At 39.5% G+C, this 21601-nt stretch overlaps 2 protein-coding genes across 3 annotated transcripts; both read left to right on the plus strand.

Moving 5' to 3' along the window:
* The first annotated feature begins 131 nt into the window (after positions 1–131).
* Positions 132–12265, plus strand: uba5 (ubiquitin-like modifier activating enzyme 5). The gene is made up of 12 exons (XM_063206654.1): positions 132–531; positions 622–667; positions 2108–2197; positions 2477–2586; positions 2843–2929; positions 3689–3773; positions 3895–3999; positions 5362–5489; positions 8318–8453; positions 9015–9090; positions 9729–9835; positions 11156–12265. The coding sequence occupies exons 1-12, from the start codon at positions 377–379 to the stop codon at positions 11240–11242; spliced, it is 1212 nt and encodes a 403-aa protein (XP_063062724.1). The 5' UTR covers positions 132–376; the 3' UTR covers positions 11243–12265.
* Positions 12266–15023: 2758 nt separating this feature from the next.
* Positions 15024–19018, plus strand: si:dkey-12l12.1 (uncharacterized). 2 transcript variants are annotated; one of them, XM_063206658.1, is made up of 5 exons: positions 15024–15289; positions 16300–16377; positions 16475–16585; positions 17568–17652; positions 18016–18412. In XM_063206658.1, exons 1-4 carry the CDS (start codon positions 15164–15166, stop codon positions 17610–17612), a joined length of 360 nt encoding a protein of 119 aa, XP_063062728.1. In that variant the 5' UTR covers positions 15024–15163; the 3' UTR covers positions 17613–17652; positions 18016–18412. The 2 variants fall into 2 exon arrangements, with proteins under 2 accessions (XP_063062728.1, XP_063062727.1); XM_063206657.1 differs by lacking the exon at positions 18016–18412 and adding an exon at positions 18442–19018 and having other exon boundaries at positions 15033–15289; positions 17568–17603.
* Positions 19019–21601: the final 2583 nt, after the last annotated feature.

The raw sequence follows: 21601 nt of genomic DNA on the forward strand, positions 1-21601 counted from the left end.
AAATTGACATGGTCATATTTGGCTAAAGTACCACCCGGAAGTATTCTGGTTCCGTTACAAGGGCATTAGTAATAAAGTAGAAAAATAACGAGAAAACATGTATCGTGGCATTTTAAATAGACACAAACTACTTGGGAATATATTTAACCCTTAACATGTTCACAGTGTTCTGGTACGTGCCAGTGAATCAATTATTTTGCCTTTTCTCCTTTATTTTGAAAAAATTGTGTAGTTTTTGCCAGCTTCACGTAGACATGAATCAGCCACGTCAGATATGCGCCTGCTCCGACCGTCGCCTGTCGTGTACATACGGAAGACTCAAAATTTCTCTCACAGTTCACAGTAAATCTGTTCAATAAACTCTACAACGCCGGTAATGTCTACAGTCGAAGAACTAAAGCTCCGAGTGCGCGAGCTGGAAAACGAGCTGATAAAATGCAAGCAAAAACGCGACAACACAGATCACCAGGCATCCTTTCGACCAAAAATCGAACAGATGAGTGCTGAAGTGGTGGATTCGAATCCTTACAGGTGATGCAGAATAGTGTTTATCTAGTTGTCTTTCTGCAATTTATCAGATGACATGACGTTGACCGCATTGTTTTTTATTATTTGTTGCAGTCGCCTTATGGCATTAAAACGTATGGGCATCGTTGAAGACTATGAGGTGAGCAACATTTGCCAGATGGCACAGTAATTCTGACGTGATCGTGGTCTTCTATCTTGTGTTACTGCCACGTTCTGCTGGTCTGGATATCAACACAGTTGAAGCTGAAGCCAGCTAAATTTGTAGTTGGCAAATGTCCGAATTCTCAAGTTTCTGACTCGAAGTTAAAATGATTTCCTGAGCTCTCAACATGCACTACGCCCTACAAACCTTCCCCCTCTGTACACAAAGTTGTGCACGTGAGCACAACCTAACTAATTACTGAGTGTAACCACGGCCTGCCCTATTTCTTATCTTAAATCAAGACAGAAGTTTAAGAAACAGCTGAAAAATGATATTTCAGGAAGAAATGGCAGGCATTTGCCCTCTGATTGGTTAAATATGCAGGCAGCACTGTCATCCCAAGTAGAGAAAGCTAGATAGGCTGGCCTAAGATAGACAATATCGTAAAAAGGGAGTCTGGCACCGCACAGTTCAGAAAGCTGAGGGCTGTGGGTGGGACCAAAGTCAAACCATTGGGCTTGTTCTTGATGGCACATCTTGCAGCAGGCGTAACTGCGCAGCAACTCTACCCTCACTGCACTGGCAACTGTGGCAAGGGACCCCCTCAATGTGGTTAGTAATCTGCCCAGATTGGCACTGATCTAGCTGATGTGATTTGCGTGTGCAGTCCACGTATTTAAGAGAACGTTTACTGGCTGCTTCAAGCAGAGAGGAGCAGGGTTTTTACTCTTTGGAAGTCAAGTTAGATATTTCTGTCCACGTTGGATGCAGAACATTCATCCCCACCTTTCTAGGACCAAGCAGATCTCGTCGTGGTTGGCAAAATAAATGTGTGGACAGAAATATCTAATGTGACTCAAAGGGTTAAAACACTGCTTCCTGCCTGAAGCATCAATGAAACTTCCTCTTAAACATGGGGACGGCACACACAATTCACATCAGCTAGATGAGTACCAATCGGGGTGGATTACTGATGACATGGAGGAGGTCCCATGCCAGTGCAACGAGGGTAGAGATCCTACACAGCTGTGCACAGTGCTTGAAGTGGGGAAAAAAGAAGTGCAGGAAGAACCCTAATCGTCCAAAAATACCATCCAAAAACAAGTGCAGGAACCCTGGTTTTCCGACAGTCTCATCAGTGGCAAATCAGTACATGTCACGTTGTTTTTGTAGGTCTATTGCCTGCACACATTTTGAAAAATGCTGATGATGAAAGTTATGAGGAAGGGGAACTGGTTCCCCTGAGTTTCCCCCCACCTCAAGCACTGGCTGCGCAACAGAAAACCTGTTCTCGTCATGACTTGACACCATATGTATACGGTAGTCACTGCATGCTAAAGAGTTGCATGCTAAAGAACGTATTACCTTACAGGCATTAGTTCCCATTCTCACTCATGAAGAACAAAATATAACTGTACCTACCCTTTTCCCCATCAGAAAATCCGCTCATATGCCGTTGCTGTTGTTGGGGTTGGAGGTGTGGGTAGCGTCACTGCAGAAATGTTAACGAGATGTGGCATTGGTAAGGTAAGGAAATTCACAATTTATTCTTGGATTTTTTTGATGCAATACTGTCATATCAACGATTTGACAGTGACTATAAATGTACCTCTATATTACAAGGTTGGTACAGTCCATTCATAAATTATTTTCGTAGCATGAAGGGACTTAACCGTGAGCAATCTTGTCTGATCACTCTTTTTAATTAGCAATTTGTAGGGGTTTTTTTTAAATTATTTATTTTTTTAAACCAAAGTTAACCTAAAGGTTTGGTATAACTTGTTTACCTCTTGTCTTCCCCAACAGCTGCTTCTGTTTGATTATGACAAAGTGGAGCTGGCCAATATGAACCGGCTCTTCTTCCAGCCTCACCAAGCTGGTCTCAGTAAAGTCACAGCCGCTGAAAATACGCTCAGGTAAGTAAGATGTTGGTTGTTTTGAGTTTTGAAAAAATAGAATCTGACTTTGAAATCGAAGACTAATTTGAAAACACTTGCTGCATGGCACTCTCCAACTTTTGTTCAAAGTTTAATTTGTGTGTAAGTCCGTCTAATACAATAAGTGGAAGCTACTGCCAGGAAGCCTATCATCCTCTTGCATTAGGTTACATAAAGTAGATGCATTCTAAAACATTAAATCATTGAACATTCTTGCATTTTCTTTTTTTGCTAGGAATATCAACCCAGATGTCACATTTGAAGTTCACAACTACAACATTACCACAATGGAGAATTTCACACATTTCATGGATCGCATAAGGTAAATTCTGTAAATATTGCAATCATCGCTACATGTACTGCATACCAGACAGAGTAGGGAGAGAGAGGTTCCATTGGCCCATTGTTTCCGGGTTCTATTATTGCAAGGGGGGGAGGGGGGGAAATCCCCCTTTAGGCAGACCTAGGCAGACCTAAGGACTGTTCTATTCATTCTAGGAGTATTATGACACGCTCCTTTAGGCAGACCGGAACCTGGTCATGTTGGGTGCCCATAGAAACCTATTATGTTGGCATATCTCTATACTTAAAGAATCTCTGCTGTATACTGTATATAAATGAGTACATGGCTTTCGTAGGCTGCACTTCTGTTCAAGCAGCTCTTGAAGCAGAAATTGTGCAAAGTTGGTTTTGTGGGTTTCTCATCTGGGTTGAGTTTCTCAAAAGGGAAGTTGTTAGCCTGTTAGCAACTTCGGTAGTTGCCAATGGGAAAATGCATTGAAAGCAACAAAGTAGCTAATGTAGTAAGCAACTTTAGTTTTGAGAAATTCACCCCAAACTTGGTCTCCATTAGTCAAGGTCTATGATGGTCTATGCAAATGAGGTCTGCAAGTGTCTGATTTTAGGGGGAATGATGCCTATGTGCACTGTAGTGAAGTTAAGAATTGTGTGGATACTCTTGTAGCAAAAATCTCCAGTGACCCTTGATAACAGTTCAACCTCTACAAAATTTCTGAATTTTAATCTCATGAAATTACATATCCCCCTTACTTGCTTGTTTTGTGTACTTTATCATTTTCAGTCATGGAGGACTCCAAGAAGGGAATCCAGTCAATGTGGTCCTCAGTTGTGTGGATAACTTTGAAGCTCGTATGGCCATAAACACTGTGAGAAGACCTTATATTTCATGCGTACACACTAACCCTATAATAATATAATAGCTTGGCTCATGATTTATACACAGTGTTTTAGTCCTGTTTATGTATGCTACATTCATGTGTGATTTAGGCATGTAATGAATTGGGACAGATATGGATGGAATCGGGGGTCAGTGAGAATGCCATGTCTGGACACATTCAGCTGATTTCCCCAGGAGAAACAGCCTGTTTTGCTGTAAGTCTTTGAAGGTTAATTAATGAACTGTCATTTGTTTTTTGTTTTTTTAAATGCAGAAATTAATTGGAGGTTAAATCAGTGTAGAAGCTTGTTTGTGCTGACCATACGGTGCGTCAACAATATTGTTTGAAATACAACCTTAAATTAGAAAAAGTTGGGTCACTTTGTGGATAGAAACAATTAACTTCATTTAATAGCCTGTAACTTATGTTTTTGATGAAGAAAACTTTGTTGACAACCCCATGCATTGTCATAGTTTTGACTTGTCAAAATATCAACTTCAATTATGGTAGTGTCCCTTTTGATTCTTAGGTTTTCTTCTGATTCTTAGATCTGAGTAATGTAAACAAAAGGTTAACCCCCGAAGTATCACCCGTTGGTCCCTGCTCAGCTTGTAGTTGTTGTGCTTTCCACATTCTAACGAACAGCACACATCAGCAGTCATTTCTTGTTTCCTCTCTCTCCGTCATACAAGTAAAGGGACACGAGTCCTGTCATCTGTCACATTTGCTTAGATTTACATTGAGATTTAAACTTTATTCATCCTCAAGGGGAAATTCTTTTGCTCTGTATAGACCGATCTAAAAAAAAAAAACCTCGAAAAAAATAAAAATAGATAACAAAAAAGGGTGATCATTATGCTGAAAAGTCCAGGAGTTTCTTTGTCCTTCATTGTCAAATTATAGAGTTACACGGCTCTTCAGACAAATGAACTACTTAGTTTTAGCCTCTAGAGGGCAGCAAAGCAAACAATTGCCCAACACCCTGTTGCAACGTTGAACATGTGAAATTACATTGAGGCTGAACTACAGTAAAGACTTGGTTCTCCTGTTAAAGAAATTAGCTGTCTTTTGAATGTGAGAGAATTTCGGGTTTTCCAAAGTTTTCTCAACTATCTGTCGTATTAGATTGAAAAAAACTCTGCACTGCACATGAAAGAGCTACAAGAATTTTAAACCACTTGGTTGGTAAACTTGCTCATAGTCATTTCACACTACTATGTAGTAAATATAATATTAATTACTGGCTTCAAAAATACATACCTTAAAAGGGACACAAGGTAGGATTGAAAAGTTAATCAATTGCCATCCCGATGGTACTGCTGTGTTTTCTGCTTATGTTGCATAATATTTTGAGTATGACGGGAATCAAGACGATGTACTGTGTAGATCTTCCCACGATGGTTTGACATGACGCAGCATGGCACTAAAATTTCAGTAGATTTCAATAAAGTTTATAATATTTCTGAATTTACAGCGTAGGAATGCCTTGAGTATCTCAACAGTGTGAATTGAACTAGCCCTGCATCAGATGTCATGGATCTGATCTTTCCTTTTTTTATACTGTTTCTCATGGTAGTGTGCACCTCCATTGGTTGTGGCAGCAAACATTGATGAGAAGACGTTAAAGAAAGACGGAGTCTGTGCAGCCAGCCTGCCCACTACCATGGGGGTCGTTGCCGGGATACTCGTACAAAATGTTCTCAAGTGAGTGTCCCCTTGTTCGTTCCCCTCTGTTGTAATATAATTGCACATTATACGGTAATAAGGACCTCTTTACATCTTCATTGCGATATGTTGGTCAATACCTGGCCGCCCAGAGGGGGTTGGGCCAGACATTGCAAACAGGCATGAAAATCCCTCACCTTTCGGCGAAATTCGCCGTTTTGAAATCAAAATGGGTCATTTCTGTGAATCGTGTAGATCCGAGGAGAACATTTTAGGGGGGGGTCGAGCGAGGAGAAAAGTGTAGCGCCAAATTACTGTATCATTGTCATACTGTGTAGCGCTATACCGCAGAAAACTTCATACAATTTAAGGAGAGATTCCACAACTGACAGTGACGTTTGACAAATCACAGCATTTGTTGCTGTCGGCACAGCCAATAACGTCAACGAGCTCAATCTAAGTCCCGCCCTTCATACTTATCTTTGAAAGCGTTTTAAACAGGTGAAGCTTTGGTCTGCGGGGCTGGCGTGGTTGTATCAAATATCTTTCTTTTTATTTCTAGAATATCTCTGATTATAAGAAAATGTCCAAACGATCTGTCACAGATAGTCTACACGTTTCCCAGAGAGGTAGCTATTTGAGATCATGATTCTTGTTATGAGAACATCAAGACGCAAGCATTTCGATGAGAAGTGAGTGGATGTAGTTAGCCACAGAAGTTAAGCTGTTTTCCTAATAATTTGAAACCGCATTTGCCCTGCCCACGTGAAAAAGTATTTATTCTCAAAAGAGCTCCGTTAATGAAAGCTTGGGTAGGCTTACGGCTACGAAATAGTAGGCGCTACGGCTGGGGAAGAAGCGCATATCTACGCGAGGCATCCAACATCATGCTTCGAATGCTGCGGCTTCTTATAGCACGCACGAGAGAGAGGGAGAGGGAGAAAGAGCGTCTAACTTAGTCAATCGTTTGACACGGGACAAATTGTTTTAGGAATCATGCCAAGTTTTTTTGTAATCCTTTGGTAGCCTACATCTAAATGACATTAAAAATCTAGTGGAACACGGTCAAACAGTTTTTTTTTCACGGTCAAAGTTTGAGCTTTCCTATTATTTTTTTTTATAGGGAAACAGATATAGCCTAGGCTACTAGGTGAATGGACTAAATTTCCAGTTTATCCAAACTGTGTCAAAGATTTTTTTGTATTACAAGTTGTCTGAAATATGATGATTAACTTTTCAAACGAGATCATTTCACAACCAGACAAGCGTTGAGGGGACATTGGACAGTGTTGAGAGGAGGGTGTGCTTAGTTGCCATTGGGGGGCATTAGTCTGCATTGGCAGGGTTTTGATGAGGTCAAGGGGGAATTTATTTTTTAAAAAGGCTGAGAACCAAAAACCCATTTTATCTGTCTGTCTATCTGTCTGTCTGTCTGTCTGTCTGTCTGTCTATCTATCTATCTATCTATCTATCTATCTATCTATCTATCTGTCTATCTGTCTGTCTGTCTGTCTGTCTGTCTGTCTGTCTGTCTGTCTGTCTGTCTATCTATCTATCTATCTATCTATCTATCTATCTATCTATCTGCCTATCTATCTGCCTATCTATCTGCCTATCTATCTGCCTATCTGCCCCCCTCATCAGACATGACAGCATGACAATCATGAAGTAACGAAGATAGTTGGCAGTTCTTCTTATGTTCACTGTCCCTGGGTCGCTACAGTATGCTCAAAATTCATCATTTAAATGCGGTTTTAGCTACATTTTCTCCCATGGGAGACCATGCCCCCAGACCCCCCTAGTATGACTCTTATACAACACTATCCCCCAAAAACGCCACTGCTCACCACACATGCGCGCGCACCGCTGCAGCACACGCGCCGCTCAGTGCCACCACGCCTCACCTTTTTCACCCCTGACCCGTTTTCATGCCTGTGCAAAGACACTGCCAGACTGTGGGTATTTCTCAAAACCTAGTCTGCACACTTCCAAGTGTGCTCAGCCTAAATAGTCACGCACAGTGATTGGATACTCTTTGGTGAACTCTATGGAGTATCCAATCACTGGGCGTGACTAATTAGGCTGAGCACACTTGGAAGTGTGCAGACTAGGTTTTGAGAAATACCGTGCATGTGTTTGTCCACAATGTTTGTCCACTTGTCCGGCACTGTTTTTCAGACATCTGCAGAGGGCGCCAAACGCGAATACACACTTTTTGCACACACACACACACACACACACACACACACACACACACACACACACACACACACACACACACACACACACACACACCATCATGTGCATCTAGTGTTGGCCAGAGGGAGCCAGGTTGCAGTCTCTGATTGCTCTTGTTTAGTCCTTGCACTAAATAATTGTATTGTTCAGATAACCTCATTAAAGGCCCAAGAACCAGGTTTGAATATTTCTCCACAGTTTCTCAGCTGGATCTCATAAAGAACGACTTTGTCTCCCCTTAATATTTTCTGAAGATCCACACTGCTGTTAAAATGAACGGGTTGTGGAATCTCGTAATACTTGAGATGTTGCATGAGCTGGGGAGGCCAGGTTTTGGAAGTATGGGCTTCTGCACACAAACCACAGAAGTGATTGTGAGAGACAACATTCGCCTATTAATATTTAGATATTTATCTATTATTATTTGCGCATTGACTGGCTAGTTAAGGTAATTAAATTAAAAAAAATAACTCAAAAAGCATAGTGTTGCTTTATCTTTTGGGCAAATTCAGATCATAGTTAATGGACTGCTGGGGTGAGGTTTGATGTGCCTGCCCACCACCACTTTTGTATTTTATTTTAACTTAGTTTGATTTCTAAAATAAATCTTTATGTGTCCTGTTTTGCAGGTTCCTGCTTGACTTTGGCACTGTTAGTCACTATCTGGGATATAATGCCATGCAGGATTTCTTTCCCACCATGTCGATGAAGCCTAATCCTCAGTGTAGCGATGCACATTGTAGAAGACAACAACAGGAATATCAGGTAAACCAAATGACACCTACAGAGGAAGCGTTTTGATTTGAAGGGCACTGCCATGTTTTGTTTAGCTGTATTATCCTGTGCAGTACGACCATGTCAGCCAATAGCAGGGGTGTAAATAATAATCAATTTGTATTGATGCATCGATCTTACAGCCGGCAATTAATTGAATCGATTCGTCCACAAGCGAATCGATTAATTGTTTTTGGTTACTTTTGTTATTATTGCACTCGTTTTGTTCCTCAAATGGGATACATGCAGATATTTCAGCTTTTGTTAATTTATTTAACATTTTACACTTAAGTCTGTAAGGTAAAAAACATGAACCATGGTACGTTCGAAGGTATGTTCACTTGGCACTACAAGTTCAATGTCTTTTAATATTTTGTCACTGTGCAGTTCCCCATCAATTCCTCTACAGTTTTATTCACAATGACAAAATGCCGTGCTGTGGCTAAACATTTTGGTGGAGTGTAAGCGGAAAATGTTTTTATGGGGCATTAAGAGAATTCAATTAAAGTTCTTCAATAAATATTTGAATATGAATCTGAATCTTTCCCTCAGAAAAAGGAAGCACTTAGACCAAAAGAGGAAGTCAAAGAAGTTGAAGAAGAGGTGATGCACGAAGATAATGAATGGGGTGAGGGCATTTACACTTTATGCTAATATCAGTGCTTGAAGTGGGTCAGAGACGTTTTACAGAAAAACAAAATACAACATATCCCTTCCCATTTTTTTGTATCGCACACAAAGAATGAAAAATTGAAGAGCATCCGCAGCCGACGCCCCCCCATACTTTTTTTGTCCATAGGGTTCCATTACTTTTTCAGTGGAGGTAAAAGTGAAAATGATCTGACGCAGCCCAGATTGTGTACAATCCATCTCGAGTCCCAATGTATTTTGTGAGGGCAGGAATGAAGTCATAATGTTTGTACACTGTGCACATAAAAATATAAAGCCCTTAAATCAGAGTTTGAGTAGCTCCCTTCTCAGCAGCAGTCAACGTGGATGCAAAGAATGTCAGAATTCTAAGCAGAGATGGTACGTTCTACTCCCTGCCTGTAGCCTACATACTTTATGTAGATGTAGAGGCTTTATTTTTATTTATTTTTTTGAGATGTAGGAGCAGGTATCCAAAGGAGCTTTGAGATGGTGGGTTGTGGCACTTATTTTTTTCCCCACTTCAAGCACTGGTAAATGCACATGCACTATAGCCGACTCGTGTTTGTGTTTGTATATAGACTAAATATTTAATATATTTTTACCCTTTTTTGTCAGGTATTGAGTTAGTGTCGGAGGTCACAGAGGAGGACTTGAAATCAGCATCTGCACCATCAGTGGCTTTGCCAGAAGGACTCGTCCTGGCTTATGATATGCCATCAGAGGTGGGTAAATCCAACCACACATGACATCACACGTTTTCAGTGTACTCCAGTATAAATTTCAGCTGAACAATGTGTTAAGCAACACAGCCATGGCCTAATGGTGAGGGAGCTGGACTTTGGATTGTAATCAGTCACAATTTAAAGTGGAAATGAAGCACTGACAACTATACACATTTTTTGGCGGCTTATTTATTTTCATAAACGAATGGATGTTCGTTGGACTGCACTTTTAAGTAGTTTTGCTGAAAAATGACATGTTATTACCGAGTTTCGTCACAAGGGCGCAGCCATGTTCGCCACCTACGTCACGCGAATGGTAGAAGTTGGTGGCTAATGTAACCTTCCATTCACTTAACGTTTGCTGGCTTATTTTACTGGTGTTATAGACCCCTATATTAGGCCACTGCTTCATTTTGTCTTTAACAGTAGACAACTTCACTTCTTTGTGTTGCTAGAAGATGTTTGGTCTGCTCGTCTGTCGGGCTTTCTTTTAATTTTTTTTTTAATCTTTTTTTTTTTGGAGAATGTCTGTGATATTATAGCAAATGAGCGTATGAATGTTTTTCTTGTGCTCTGTTTGGTGTAGCTTGCCATGGGACTGCAGATGACTAATTGAGGCTGCAGATGACTAATTCAGGCATAGTGTCCTTTCTACACAGCAGTGATTCCCAGTGATTTTGGACCTAAGAATATTGTTGCAGCCCCACACCTCCTGTTTTCTAAATGGAAAAAAATATTTTTGCTAACCTTTGATTTAAATCACAGGGAAGGTAAATTCATGTAAACACAGAAATACAAATACATTACCAATTGAAGGGAGTATTATCACTAATAATATGGAAAGTTTATGAAATCATATATTGAAGGTTTTCTGCAAACAGTCCCCTCTGTCCGCGACCCCTTAGGGGTCCTGCCCCCCAGGTTTGGAACTCTTGCTACACAACAATGTTCATTAAAGGGGTATGCCACTATTTTGGGGCTTAATACAGTTAAAATTGTTGGCCAGGGTTGATATAGGTGGTAAAGTGTCTTATTTTTCATGTGAAGCGTTGTCTTGCTTTAAGACAAGTTAAAAGAGAGAGCATGTCTCTAAGCTAGTGAAAGTCAATGGATCCGTGTAGCATGTAGCAATGCTACATGGATGCATTGACTTTCACTAGCTTAGCGACATACTCCCTCTTTTAACTTGTCTTAAAGCAAGACAACACTTCACATGAAAAATAAGACACTTAATCACCTTTATAAACCCCAGCCAACGATTTTAACTGTATTAAGCCCCAAAATAGTGCCATACCCCTTTAAACTAAACTTTTTTTCCAGAGTGGTGACTCTACTTCAGAAGTGGCGACGGTGGGTGGGGAGGATGTGAGCCTTGAGGAGCTTATGGCACAGATGAAGAAGATCTGAAGAGGACAAGAAAATGGACGTCCAGCGGCATTTCCACTTCTGTCAAGTCATTTGTTTTTCAGGAACAAACGGACATGTATTGGCCGTTTGCCATCAAACATTTGGGAAGCAAAGTAAATTAACCCATTGCTGTCTAAAATGCCTGCTAAATGCCTAAGCCATTTTTGGGAAAAGGTACTGTCCGACTATAAAAACTTAAGTATCTCAGCCTCTGAAGCACATAAAAACATGAAATGAATTGTATTTAAAACCGAAGACCCGCATCTTGCATTAGAACATGTTCATTCAGCTCTAACATATAAACTTTTTTTTTTTTTAAGTTTCTCAAAAATATTATGAGACTAAAGCTGCATCATGCAGATCCCGGCCCTAGGGTCAATGTTGTGTTACGCAGCATTGGCCTCAATGGTTTAAATAAAGCAAAATAAACCCTTCTGGTGCTCTGGACAGGTAATGCATGAAGCCCAGCCACACCACAAGACAAACTCCACGTCTAGTGACTCTGACATTGCACTTTCCTCCCCTAAAGATGAACAGCTAGACAGAATGTTTAAAATGGACTCGTATTGGAAATTGTATTTGCTGTAAGTTAACACATAGTGCTAATATTAAAAGCACATTTTCCGGTAGTTTCCTCATGAACCTCCGCAGGCCTGCCTTGATTATCATGTCTTACTATAAATGCTGTCGCTGTCTTCATTCATCTCTCTCACTTCATTAAAATATTTGAAAAATGTCTTCTTGTGTAATGAACCCAAGCTGTGCTAGCTGGTGTCTGTTACGGAATGATGTTTGTGGGCAAATAAATAATGGTTCAAAATGATGGATGATAATGGGAAGAAGTAATTGCAATGTCTTCAAAAATGTCTGTAAAGCTTGGATTTGAATAGATGTCCATATATTGGGTACATTGCAAATGATATCCCCTGATTTCTCGTAAAAACACTGGAAAACAAACACATTATTTAGTTCACATGTCAGAATATCAACAATTAAATCACAATGTACCTGTTCAAAAAAGAACCTGCTTGGGCTATGGAGTGTGCAGTGTCTGCCATTTTTTGTGCACCAAGTCCCAACACACATTGATTCTGACAAAGAATAGGCCAGAGCACTAGGACCTCATGTATTAAGGCAAAAGTTACCTATGTAAAAATCTAGTCTAGACAGATAAATGTGAAATGGTGCAAACATGCAATTCCCTCTCTATTACTGGAAAATGTTCCCACATTTAATCTTTTTTCTATCTATCTGATTTTAATCAGTACACGCCACAGGTTCAACTGTAATTAATTCAAAAATGTGTCAAACTGTACTCAAGTAACAGAGAAAGTACCCACCTTTCAAACTTAAAAATTACTCATGAAAAGTACTTAATCACAGTGTAATGTTAATAGTGGCCTACTGTGGTTCACAGTGGAGGCTGAACATCCCAACATTCATTTCAATGGAACAAAAAATGACAATAATGGACAGATGGCATGATGAAGGGTTACAGAGTCCCCAAAGCATGAGCACTACTGGGAAGAGGCAAAGTGGATGAACGTGAAAAAAGAAACAAGACAGCTAATAGTAATATATCTTATCATGCTTTGTTTATGGATGCTTTAATCATATAATAAATATACATTTTCCCTCTATGAAATATTTGGTGGCGTTTTTTTTTGGGGGGGGAAATGGTTCTAAATCTAACCAGACCACCCTTGTGAACTTTCCTTCCAATTTTGATAGTCTGCATACCAAATTTGACGCTTTATCACAAAGTGATCAATTCTTCTGAAAATCTGTGATTAGCCGCTGAACTACAAAGGAGACTGAATATCCCACCATTTATTTCAATGGGTAAATAAAGGACAATAATGGACAGACAAGTGGTTTGGTACAGTGTCTTCAAAGCCTGAGAACTATAGTCCAAGGCAAAGTCTGGCAGAACATGGAAAAATAAACAGTGCAGCACTCACCGAGAACAAGAAGTGTGTTTTGCAGAGGCATGGACACCTTACGCCACAATTCACCAAGAGAAAGGTACAAAATTACCAGTTTATACTTTACATTTTTATTTATAAATTTATTTATTTATTTATTATTGCAATATTAACAATGACTATGACATGACAATAAGGTAAAAAAACAAGAGCAAGTGACTAAAAGTTCAAAAAAACAATCCAGAATCAACTAAAAAACAAGCAATATAGACCTACATTAGAGAACATTACAGAAAATTCAAAAGTCTTATCTTTCACCTTATGTACAAACTTACGCGTTGAGAAGAGGTCATTTCAAGAATAAAAAAAATAATAGAGGCTGATTTTTTTGCCATTTCTGTTTATGATGAAAAGCTTAACTTGGGAAATATTTAAAAAATATATCAATTTTTATCGTAAAAGAAAATGCCTCAGAGTGAAAGCGTAGGCCTAGTATACAGTTTATGCTGTATAAAATAGGTCAACTATACAGTATGACTCATGGATAGCACTGTGGAAAGGAGATATATTTTGGATTTAAGAAAGTGAAAGGACAGATGTTGTGCCACATGCACAGTGGTAACAAGGACAAGGAGGGGGAGGAGAAGGGGGCAGGGGCACAAGAATAAAGGGGAAAATTTTTTAAATGTCTAGTAGGAGAGGCAGGTTGTACAGAGACATCAACAGGAAAAGGAAGAACTGTGTGTGAACAGCGTCGGATTAAGATGGCCCGGGGCCCCTAGGCTACAGGTTGCTTTAGGCCCCCACGAGAGGCAACTTTCATAACAAAATTACATAGATGGATGATGGGTAACATCTGTGGCAAATATAGAGAGGAGTACACTAGATTTCAAACTCGACCTGACACAGCAGACTATTTTATCAATATCATATCTTGTCACTATTCTGCAATTATGATTTATTTCCCTCCCTTTGGCATATTAAGGGGCCCCTGGGAGGTGTGTTAATCCGGCCCTGTGCGTGGAAATAGTTCTGACAGCTGTAGGCTACCTCTATAACAAAGCAAAGGAGCAATGCAGGGTACCTGATTTTCTTTTGTTAAGCCTTAACACAAAGTGTTGATAATTTTATAGCTTTGTATTGTACAAACCTTTTAGTACACACTGTCAGCGCTGTGCAAATGTTTTAGTGAGGTTAAAATTAAAGACAAGATGTTGTTTTACTGTTCCAACATTCTTGGCTCCAGTCAAGGCAGTATTTTCTTTTCTTGCTTCCTTTTTTTTGCTGTGGTGTTGTGGTTTAGTTGACTGAAGGGCAGCAGTGTTGTCTGATTTTGCAGAGTTTTGTTCAGTTTGTTTGACTACAAATGATTTTTTGTTAAAACAGCAGTTTTGTTAGAAGAAGACACAATTGTAAAGCACTAACTTCCTCAAATGACAGGCTGTACGGATATATGCACTGCTAAATTCAGCCTTGTGTGGGAGATGTAAACATTTAGGCTACTGTACCGCTATGAATTTCCTTGTGTGCATATACTGTCGCCTACATGTTATGAGTACAGCATGATTATGAATAACTTCACATTAGTGCTGTTTGACCGTTATTGTATATGTTTGATATAAAGTGTGTGTGTGTGTGTGTGTGTGTGTGTGTGTGTGTGTGTGTGTGTGTGTGTGTGTGTGTGTGTGTGTGTGTGTGTGTGTGTGTGTGTGTGTGTGTGTGTGTCTGTCTGTCTCTCTTTCTCTATCTATCTTTCACACTGTCTCTCTCTGTCTGTGTGTGAAGTTGAGTCTGTGTGCGTGTGTGTATGTATGTGTGTGTGTGTGTGTGTGTGTGAGAGAGAGAGAGAGAGAGAGAGAGTCTCTGTGTGTACTTGAGTCTGTGTGTGTCTATGTCCATGCCTGTGGTGGCATGGCACATTCACATCTGGTTCCCATTACACTGGGTATAAAATGGCTTTCTGCTGTCTGCGCTCTCACACATACACACTGTAGCCATGGAGGTAGCATTCCTCATCTGCCTGCTCTGCCTTCAGGCCTGCCTGCTAACAGATGGTCAGCCGAACAGCAAAGACACAAGCACTAGCGTATTAACCAAAGATCAGGATGGCGTGATGTCCGAGGTAAGACATTTTTCATGTAGTCTTGAAGTTGTGCTTGAAGATGATTTTTTACTGTTGCTCTGAAAACAAATGTGTAACACAGTGTAGATTACAATATGGATGGTTACATAATCACCTAAAGATACATACATTCAAGAGAGTCTGAAGACTGTTTGTTGACGTGAATTTGCTGCTTATGAATCAGCAGCAACTGCTGTCCTTTCCACGTTTCCTCCATATTGAGGACACATGTTAGCACAGACAGGACAGTGGAAAATTCCAAGAGTTTCATACTATACGTCACGACCGCTTCATGCTGAGCCTCTTGGTTTTATGTACACAGTGGGCCAAAAATAGGGAAGGCACTTAAAATGCCCATTTCTTGGAATCTAAAACAGATGGAGAGTAACAAATACATTGGATTGAAAGCTGCCATTCGGTTGTTGTTACTGCTGCTGTTTTCACTGCTGTGTATACTCTGTATGGATTAAATATCTTAAAGATATATAAAATGTAAACGTACCCCACAAAGGGTTAAAAATGGTCGCCCACTACCCACTGGATTTTTAACACACCAGCAGGCATTCTAGGCATGCAAAACCACTAATTTGCTAACCAAGATTTTCCCTGAATTTTCATAGCTTCACAGAGGCAGAGAGAATATCTACTGTACACCATTTGGTTAATATGTTTGTTGTTCAAACCTATATGTCACATAGTTCTTACATATCAGAAATTCCTGTTTGTTTTTATACAAACCATGTGCACCTAGTAGATAACATAAGTCTATGTACTATTCTTTTGTAAGTCATGCCAGCTCTGTTTTTTACACATGAAAATGTCAAGAAACATTGACACCTTTGCTACTTGTTGACTACAAAGCACACTCCAGACTAATTCTACAGATTTACATTTCAGTAGGGGTTATCATGGTGATAAAACTTGAAGTTATCATGGATAGTTGATCCTCATAAGATGAAGAATATATACTACCTGCATCTTCTATTTTATAATTTACTTGTGCTCATTAGAGTCGACTGAGGAGAGACACTAGCTTAAGCCAGATTGGAGCTGTTTCAGCGAGAGGCATGCCTAATGTGCTTCTACAGGTAAAACAAATCAGTTTTTTCCCTAAGTATTCATGTTCTATAGTAGTAGATCTGGACAAGGGAGACAAATTGACGGAAGTTATTTTCTTTCTCAAAGGCTGACAGATCAAGAAGACATCTGTCCGGTAACAAGAGGAAGGTCAAGCGCAAGTCACGTGTTGGCTCTTTCTCACTCCTAAGTCACAACAACCCGACCTTCCCTTTGCAGGTGAGTGAACTGAAACTGTCACATGTGTTTCATAACGTGCATTTTCCAAAAGTAATTAAAGACTAGACAAGCACTCAGAGAGCACACCTCTGCCCCTGGCGAATAAACAAACAAACGAACACGCAACAAACTCTGACGATCACATAACCTCCTTTGCGGAGGAAATACTTGTTTTCTCTATACAAACTCCCAATTATGGCACATAATTTAGGCCCTATTTGCACATCACACAGAGATTTTCCTTTCTGAAAATGATTCTTTCTAAAAACTCCTCCAAAAATGGAGATTTTTAATAACCTTGGTTTTGCATTGACATGTAAACTGAGAAAACTGAGACTTGAAACGCTCTTTCTCCCTACCCTGCTGCATACAGTCTAATGAATCCAGACTAATGAATGCAGGTGGCATGGGTCAATATACTTACACCTGTGTGAGAAAGGAAAAACCGCAGGGGAAACAACAAACAAAAAAGAATTCTGAAGACGTGAAGCTCTATTGCTCTTGCTCAGATTAGTATTGTTTTTGTTTTTGTTTTTGATCCATGTTCGTGCCCGCCATTTTGTCTGAGAAGCATTTGGTCGCACCACCATTGGCACGGTGATCAGAAATGGCGACTGCTACTCAGAACCAGAAATTCAGGTCCGGATTTGGCCCAGGCACAGAATAGCGCCCCCATCACATTAACGGTCCTGGCTGACATATAGTTTGGTGTTAAAATGTAGTATGTAGTAAAATAGTATGCCGCTAAAAGGCCCCCATGTACAGTATAAGGATCAGCATTTTGGCTGAATTAATTGTTGCTATGGTTGGCATACATACTTTCCCTTTTCAGTCTATGATGGCATGAAAGTTGGCTTGGACAAATAAACGAAGTTGATGGGGGCGACTGCAGCATGGTCCGCCACAGCACCGTAGGTGTGAGGGCCCCATCATCGCCAATTGCAGCTTTAATTAATTATTATTATTATTTTTTTTTTTTTAGGTCACAAGGGTTAAAAGGGATGAGCAACAGAAAAGGGTAAGTTGAATGCATTTTCACTGGCCCTCCACGTATCCGAAAATGTTCCTTAAAGGGACACTGTGTGAGATTTTTAGTTGTTTGTTTCCAGAATTCCTGCTGCTCATTCATTAATGTTACCTTTTTTATGAATACTTACCACCACCATAAAATTCTAAGTATTCATTATGACTGAAAAAATTGCACTTTTCTTGCATGAAAAGGGGGATCTTCTCCATGGTCCGCCATTTTGAATTTCCAGAAATAGCCATTTTTAGCTGCAAAAATGACTGTACTTGGACCATACTACAAAATATTAGTGTATTACTTCGTAAACTTTCAGGAACAGATCCAATTGGGCAATAGGCAGCCCAGTTTCAATTTGCAGCATAGTTGCAGTACCCTTTTTGACCATTTCCTGCACAGTGTACCTTTAAACTTTGAATCCATTTATTTTATCCCTCAGATTCAAGGTACATGTACATGTATGTGGTGCGGCAATAGTGCCCAATCCCTCCAGTTATGGCCAAGGCACTTGTAGTTCCCCTCGAAATTCAACTCAACATATAGTATATTGGCACTGCTAGCTGTAAAATCTGTGGGCCCATCATAGAATTTAGGCAGAATCCATGAAACTGTCATAGATTTAGTGTTCAAGGGGCCATGTTCATTTCATGGAGTTCATGTTGCCACATTACGTTGTCATATCTAGAAATTTGCAATGTGTCATTTCTTAACACACATATTAAGCCTTACCTTGTGAAATGTACAACTAACCCAACCTGTTCTGTTTTTTTTTGTGATATTACAAGATATTATCAGCCTGATGTTAATATTAAGCTACCGTGTGTCTCAACAGGTGAGGCTGACCAGAAAACAACCTCCAAATCACAACAGTATCAGGATGTTTTAATGTCCTAAAATGAATATTATATATTTGCTACACTATTATCTATGTCCAGAATAGGACATACAGCTCCGGAAAATAGATATTATAATAATACTAAGAGACCACTTCAAAATTATCAGTTTTTTTCTCTCGATTTTACTACTAATAGGCATGCGTTTGGGTAAAACAAACATTGTTGTTTCATTCTATAAGCTACTGACAACATTTTCTCTGAATTTCAAATGAAAATGTGTTGTTTTGACCATTTGCCATTTTCTGCAAATGACAATATTTTCATTAAAAATTCTGGAGAGATGATGTCACTAGTTTATAGAATGAAACAACAATATTCATTTTACGGAAACACTAACTACCTATTGATAGTAAAATCAGAAAAACTAAATCATTTTGAAGTGGTCTCTTAATATTTTCCAGAGCTGTATATAGGCCATACTAACTTGAGCAATGTATCACTAACAATATGTTAACATAATATAATATTCATTCTAAAGCAAATTGTGATGCATTGAAATGGTACATGTAATGGGAATAATTTAGCCATCATGTGTTGTTGTAAAACGTAACATAAACATAAAGGTAAAAGCTAATTTAGTTGTAGTTGAATGTGAATGGCTATGTAATCATCAAAGGGGTCTACTTCTACTGTATCTATCCATGGTGTTGTATCTATGGTATCTATCTATGCATAGACTAGCGTATAATAGTAAGGAAGTACATTCCTTCAAGGCAGTTACCTTGTCAGAACACAATTCCTTTGGAAATTATGATGTATTTTTTTACTAGTAATGTTTACAATCCAAGTTTGAAGTTTCCATGTAGAGATAAATGGGAAATGCTGAACATTCCATTATGAATTCAACCATAGCAACTCTGGTGTCTCTGCTTCAGCGTTATCATAGAGAGGTATTTTAGATGTATTTTTTATTATTATGAAATGTGCCTAATGTGGTTGCCGCTAAAAGGGGCAACTTATTTATGTGGGCTAAAATTAATATAAATTTATTCAAGCACTTTTTTGTTATGGCTCATTGTAAAATTCTTTATATCGACTATCAGCTTGGCTGATGAGGGAATTCTCTCGGGGGATTGTGTGTATTGCATGTGTCTGGTGAATCAGTGTTGCCATCATTTGAATACAGAATCGTAGAACTAACATTTACAAAATGTAATATTTGTTAAACTATTGCTGACCAAAGAAAAGGGGAGCGGACAGGTGAGGCAGAATAATGTGTAGAAAGCAGTGAATGCATCTTGCCTTGTACGAATACAAAAAAATATCTCATGGGTGTTCAGAAAAGACATAATATACAGGAGAGAGCTTCACAAATTTACAACAATGCCATTCTAGACCTAAAAGTTATATGGTAAATGTGTACACAAAACCAGGTTACCTCACAAATAGCTTTAAGTGGCAATTTCGAAATAGAAGTGAAACAGCCCAAAATATAAAAGGCCACGCAAATAACACAGAACATCAGTCAATGTAAAAATAGAGGCAGTACAAAGCTGGGCTGCTGTTTCTACCAAGAGACTGGAAGCCAAATAACAAAAAAAGCTCTGCTGTGAAGCCACGCTAGTCTATTCTCCATCAATATCAACAATGTATCCCCAATGACGATACATTACATTACATTCAACAACAAGGACAAGAGCAGATAAAGCAGATGAGTGGGTTTAGTTTTAGTTCTGTCAGTGATTTAAACCAGTGTTTCTCAACTGGTGGGTCGCGACCCAAACGTGGGTCGCAGAAGGGTCATGGGTGGGTCGTGGAGTCTTGGTGTAAAAAAAATGTAATTCTAAAAAAAAAAAAAAACTACTTTTCCTGCAACAATTTACAACTTTTATTTTGATAGGCTACTGAACTCCGTGTCATCTGTTGTCATAGATACAATCTGAATGTTTATGCGAGATAGATAGCGTGCAACCAGTCATTCGAGTCTTGGATACATTTTGAGGATTGCATTGAATTGACTTGAACGCTAAAAAAATTGGGTCGCGACCCAATGACAGTGGAAAATGGTGGGTCCCAATACTGTTCCAGTTGAGAACCAGTGATTTAAAACTACGTAGTCTCCCCATGCCTCTTGAAGGTTGATAGAGAAGACCCTAAAATGTTGTAGTTGGATATAGAGAGGACCCTAATTTTGTGGTAGCTTCTTCTTCTCTTCAAAAAAACAAAACAAAACAAAAAAACACCCTAAAAATGTATGTTCTCAAAATACTAATTAAATGGCAAGAATATAGAACAGTAATTTCCACTGATAGAACAGTCATTTCCAATAATAAATAATAATAAGTAAAAAAAAAAAAAGGCGCTTATTGTTTTGCAACAAAATTCTTCAATTACTCTCATTGGGTGTACCATAAGCTTAGGCCCTTTGGGGTTGTGTGAATACCAGAGGTACCTCACATTCTGTATTAGCTGCAGTTGATTTATTGTCTACAACAGGTAGACCATGGGAGAGTTGTAGTAGGTAAGGCCAGAGAGATGGCCATGCCCTGTACCAGCAGCTGAGTGGCATACTATGTCAGGTACGGTCTGATTTTTCTGTATATTGGACTGTGCATGATTGGGCAACCGATGTGATGTGGTTACAGAAAGTTATGACCATCAATCATGAAACCCAGTTTTTTGTAAGGTTTTTCAGGCAAATACACAGGTTCAGCTGATTTTACGGCATCCATGCTGACAGGTTGGAGAGACAGGCGGATATAGCTACATGCTGAGATGATGAAATCTTCTGGCTAACGACTGGTAAAGTTGCTCGTTGTCAGCATAGCAGTGGTGCGAGAGAAGCCGCGAGAACAGACGGGGGCCAGCACCAACCCTTGGGGCACCCCATTGGAAAGGATGTGAGTTGAGGGCAGTTTTTGTCTTTGCCATGGCACCTTAACCCTCGTCTCATCTTCAATTCCTGTTACCATCCCCGGCTTTCGGGTAATTTTCAACCGGCATTTTATTAGGGTGTAATAAGCACCAAAAAACATTTCTTTATCATCACATTTGTTTCTCAACTTAATTGCTTGATCAGGCTTCCCTTTGAATTAAAATATTTGGTGTGGGTGTTGGGCCCTTGTTTCATCAACATAGTGCCCCTAGTAGCCTGCT

This window comes from Engraulis encrasicolus, chromosome 9, assembly GCF_034702125.1.
Source record: "Engraulis encrasicolus isolate BLACKSEA-1 chromosome 9, IST_EnEncr_1.0, whole genome shotgun sequence".
Taxonomy (NCBI): domain Eukaryota; kingdom Metazoa; phylum Chordata; class Actinopteri; order Clupeiformes; family Engraulidae; genus Engraulis; species Engraulis encrasicolus.

Excerpts from the sequence above, each read along its gene's own strand:
- uba5 (XM_063206654.1), top strand. The coding sequence starts at position 377 with ATGTCTACAGTCGAAGAACTAAAGCTCCGAGTGCGCGAGCTGGAAAAC. Across the intron at positions 668-2,107 it reads GCATCGTTGAAGACTATGAG|AAAATCCGCTCATATGCCGT; the intron begins GTGAGCAACATT and ends TTTCCCCATCAG. Across the intron at positions 8,454-9,014 it reads GACAACAACAGGAATATCAG|AAAAAGGAAGCACTTAGACC; the intron begins GTAAACCAAATG and ends TCTTTCCCTCAG.
- si:dkey-12l12.1 (XM_063206657.1), top strand. The coding sequence starts at position 15,164 with ATGGAGGTAGCATTCCTCATCTGCCTGCTCTGCCTTCAGGCCTGCCTG. Across the intron at positions 15,290-16,299 it reads AGGATGGCGTGATGTCCGAG|AGTCGACTGAGGAGAGACAC; the intron begins GTAAGACATTTT and ends TGTGCTCATTAG. Across the intron at positions 17,604-18,441 it reads GGGATGAGCAACAGAAAAGG|GTGAGGCTGACCAGAAAACA; the intron begins GTAAGTTGAATG and ends GTGTCTCAACAG.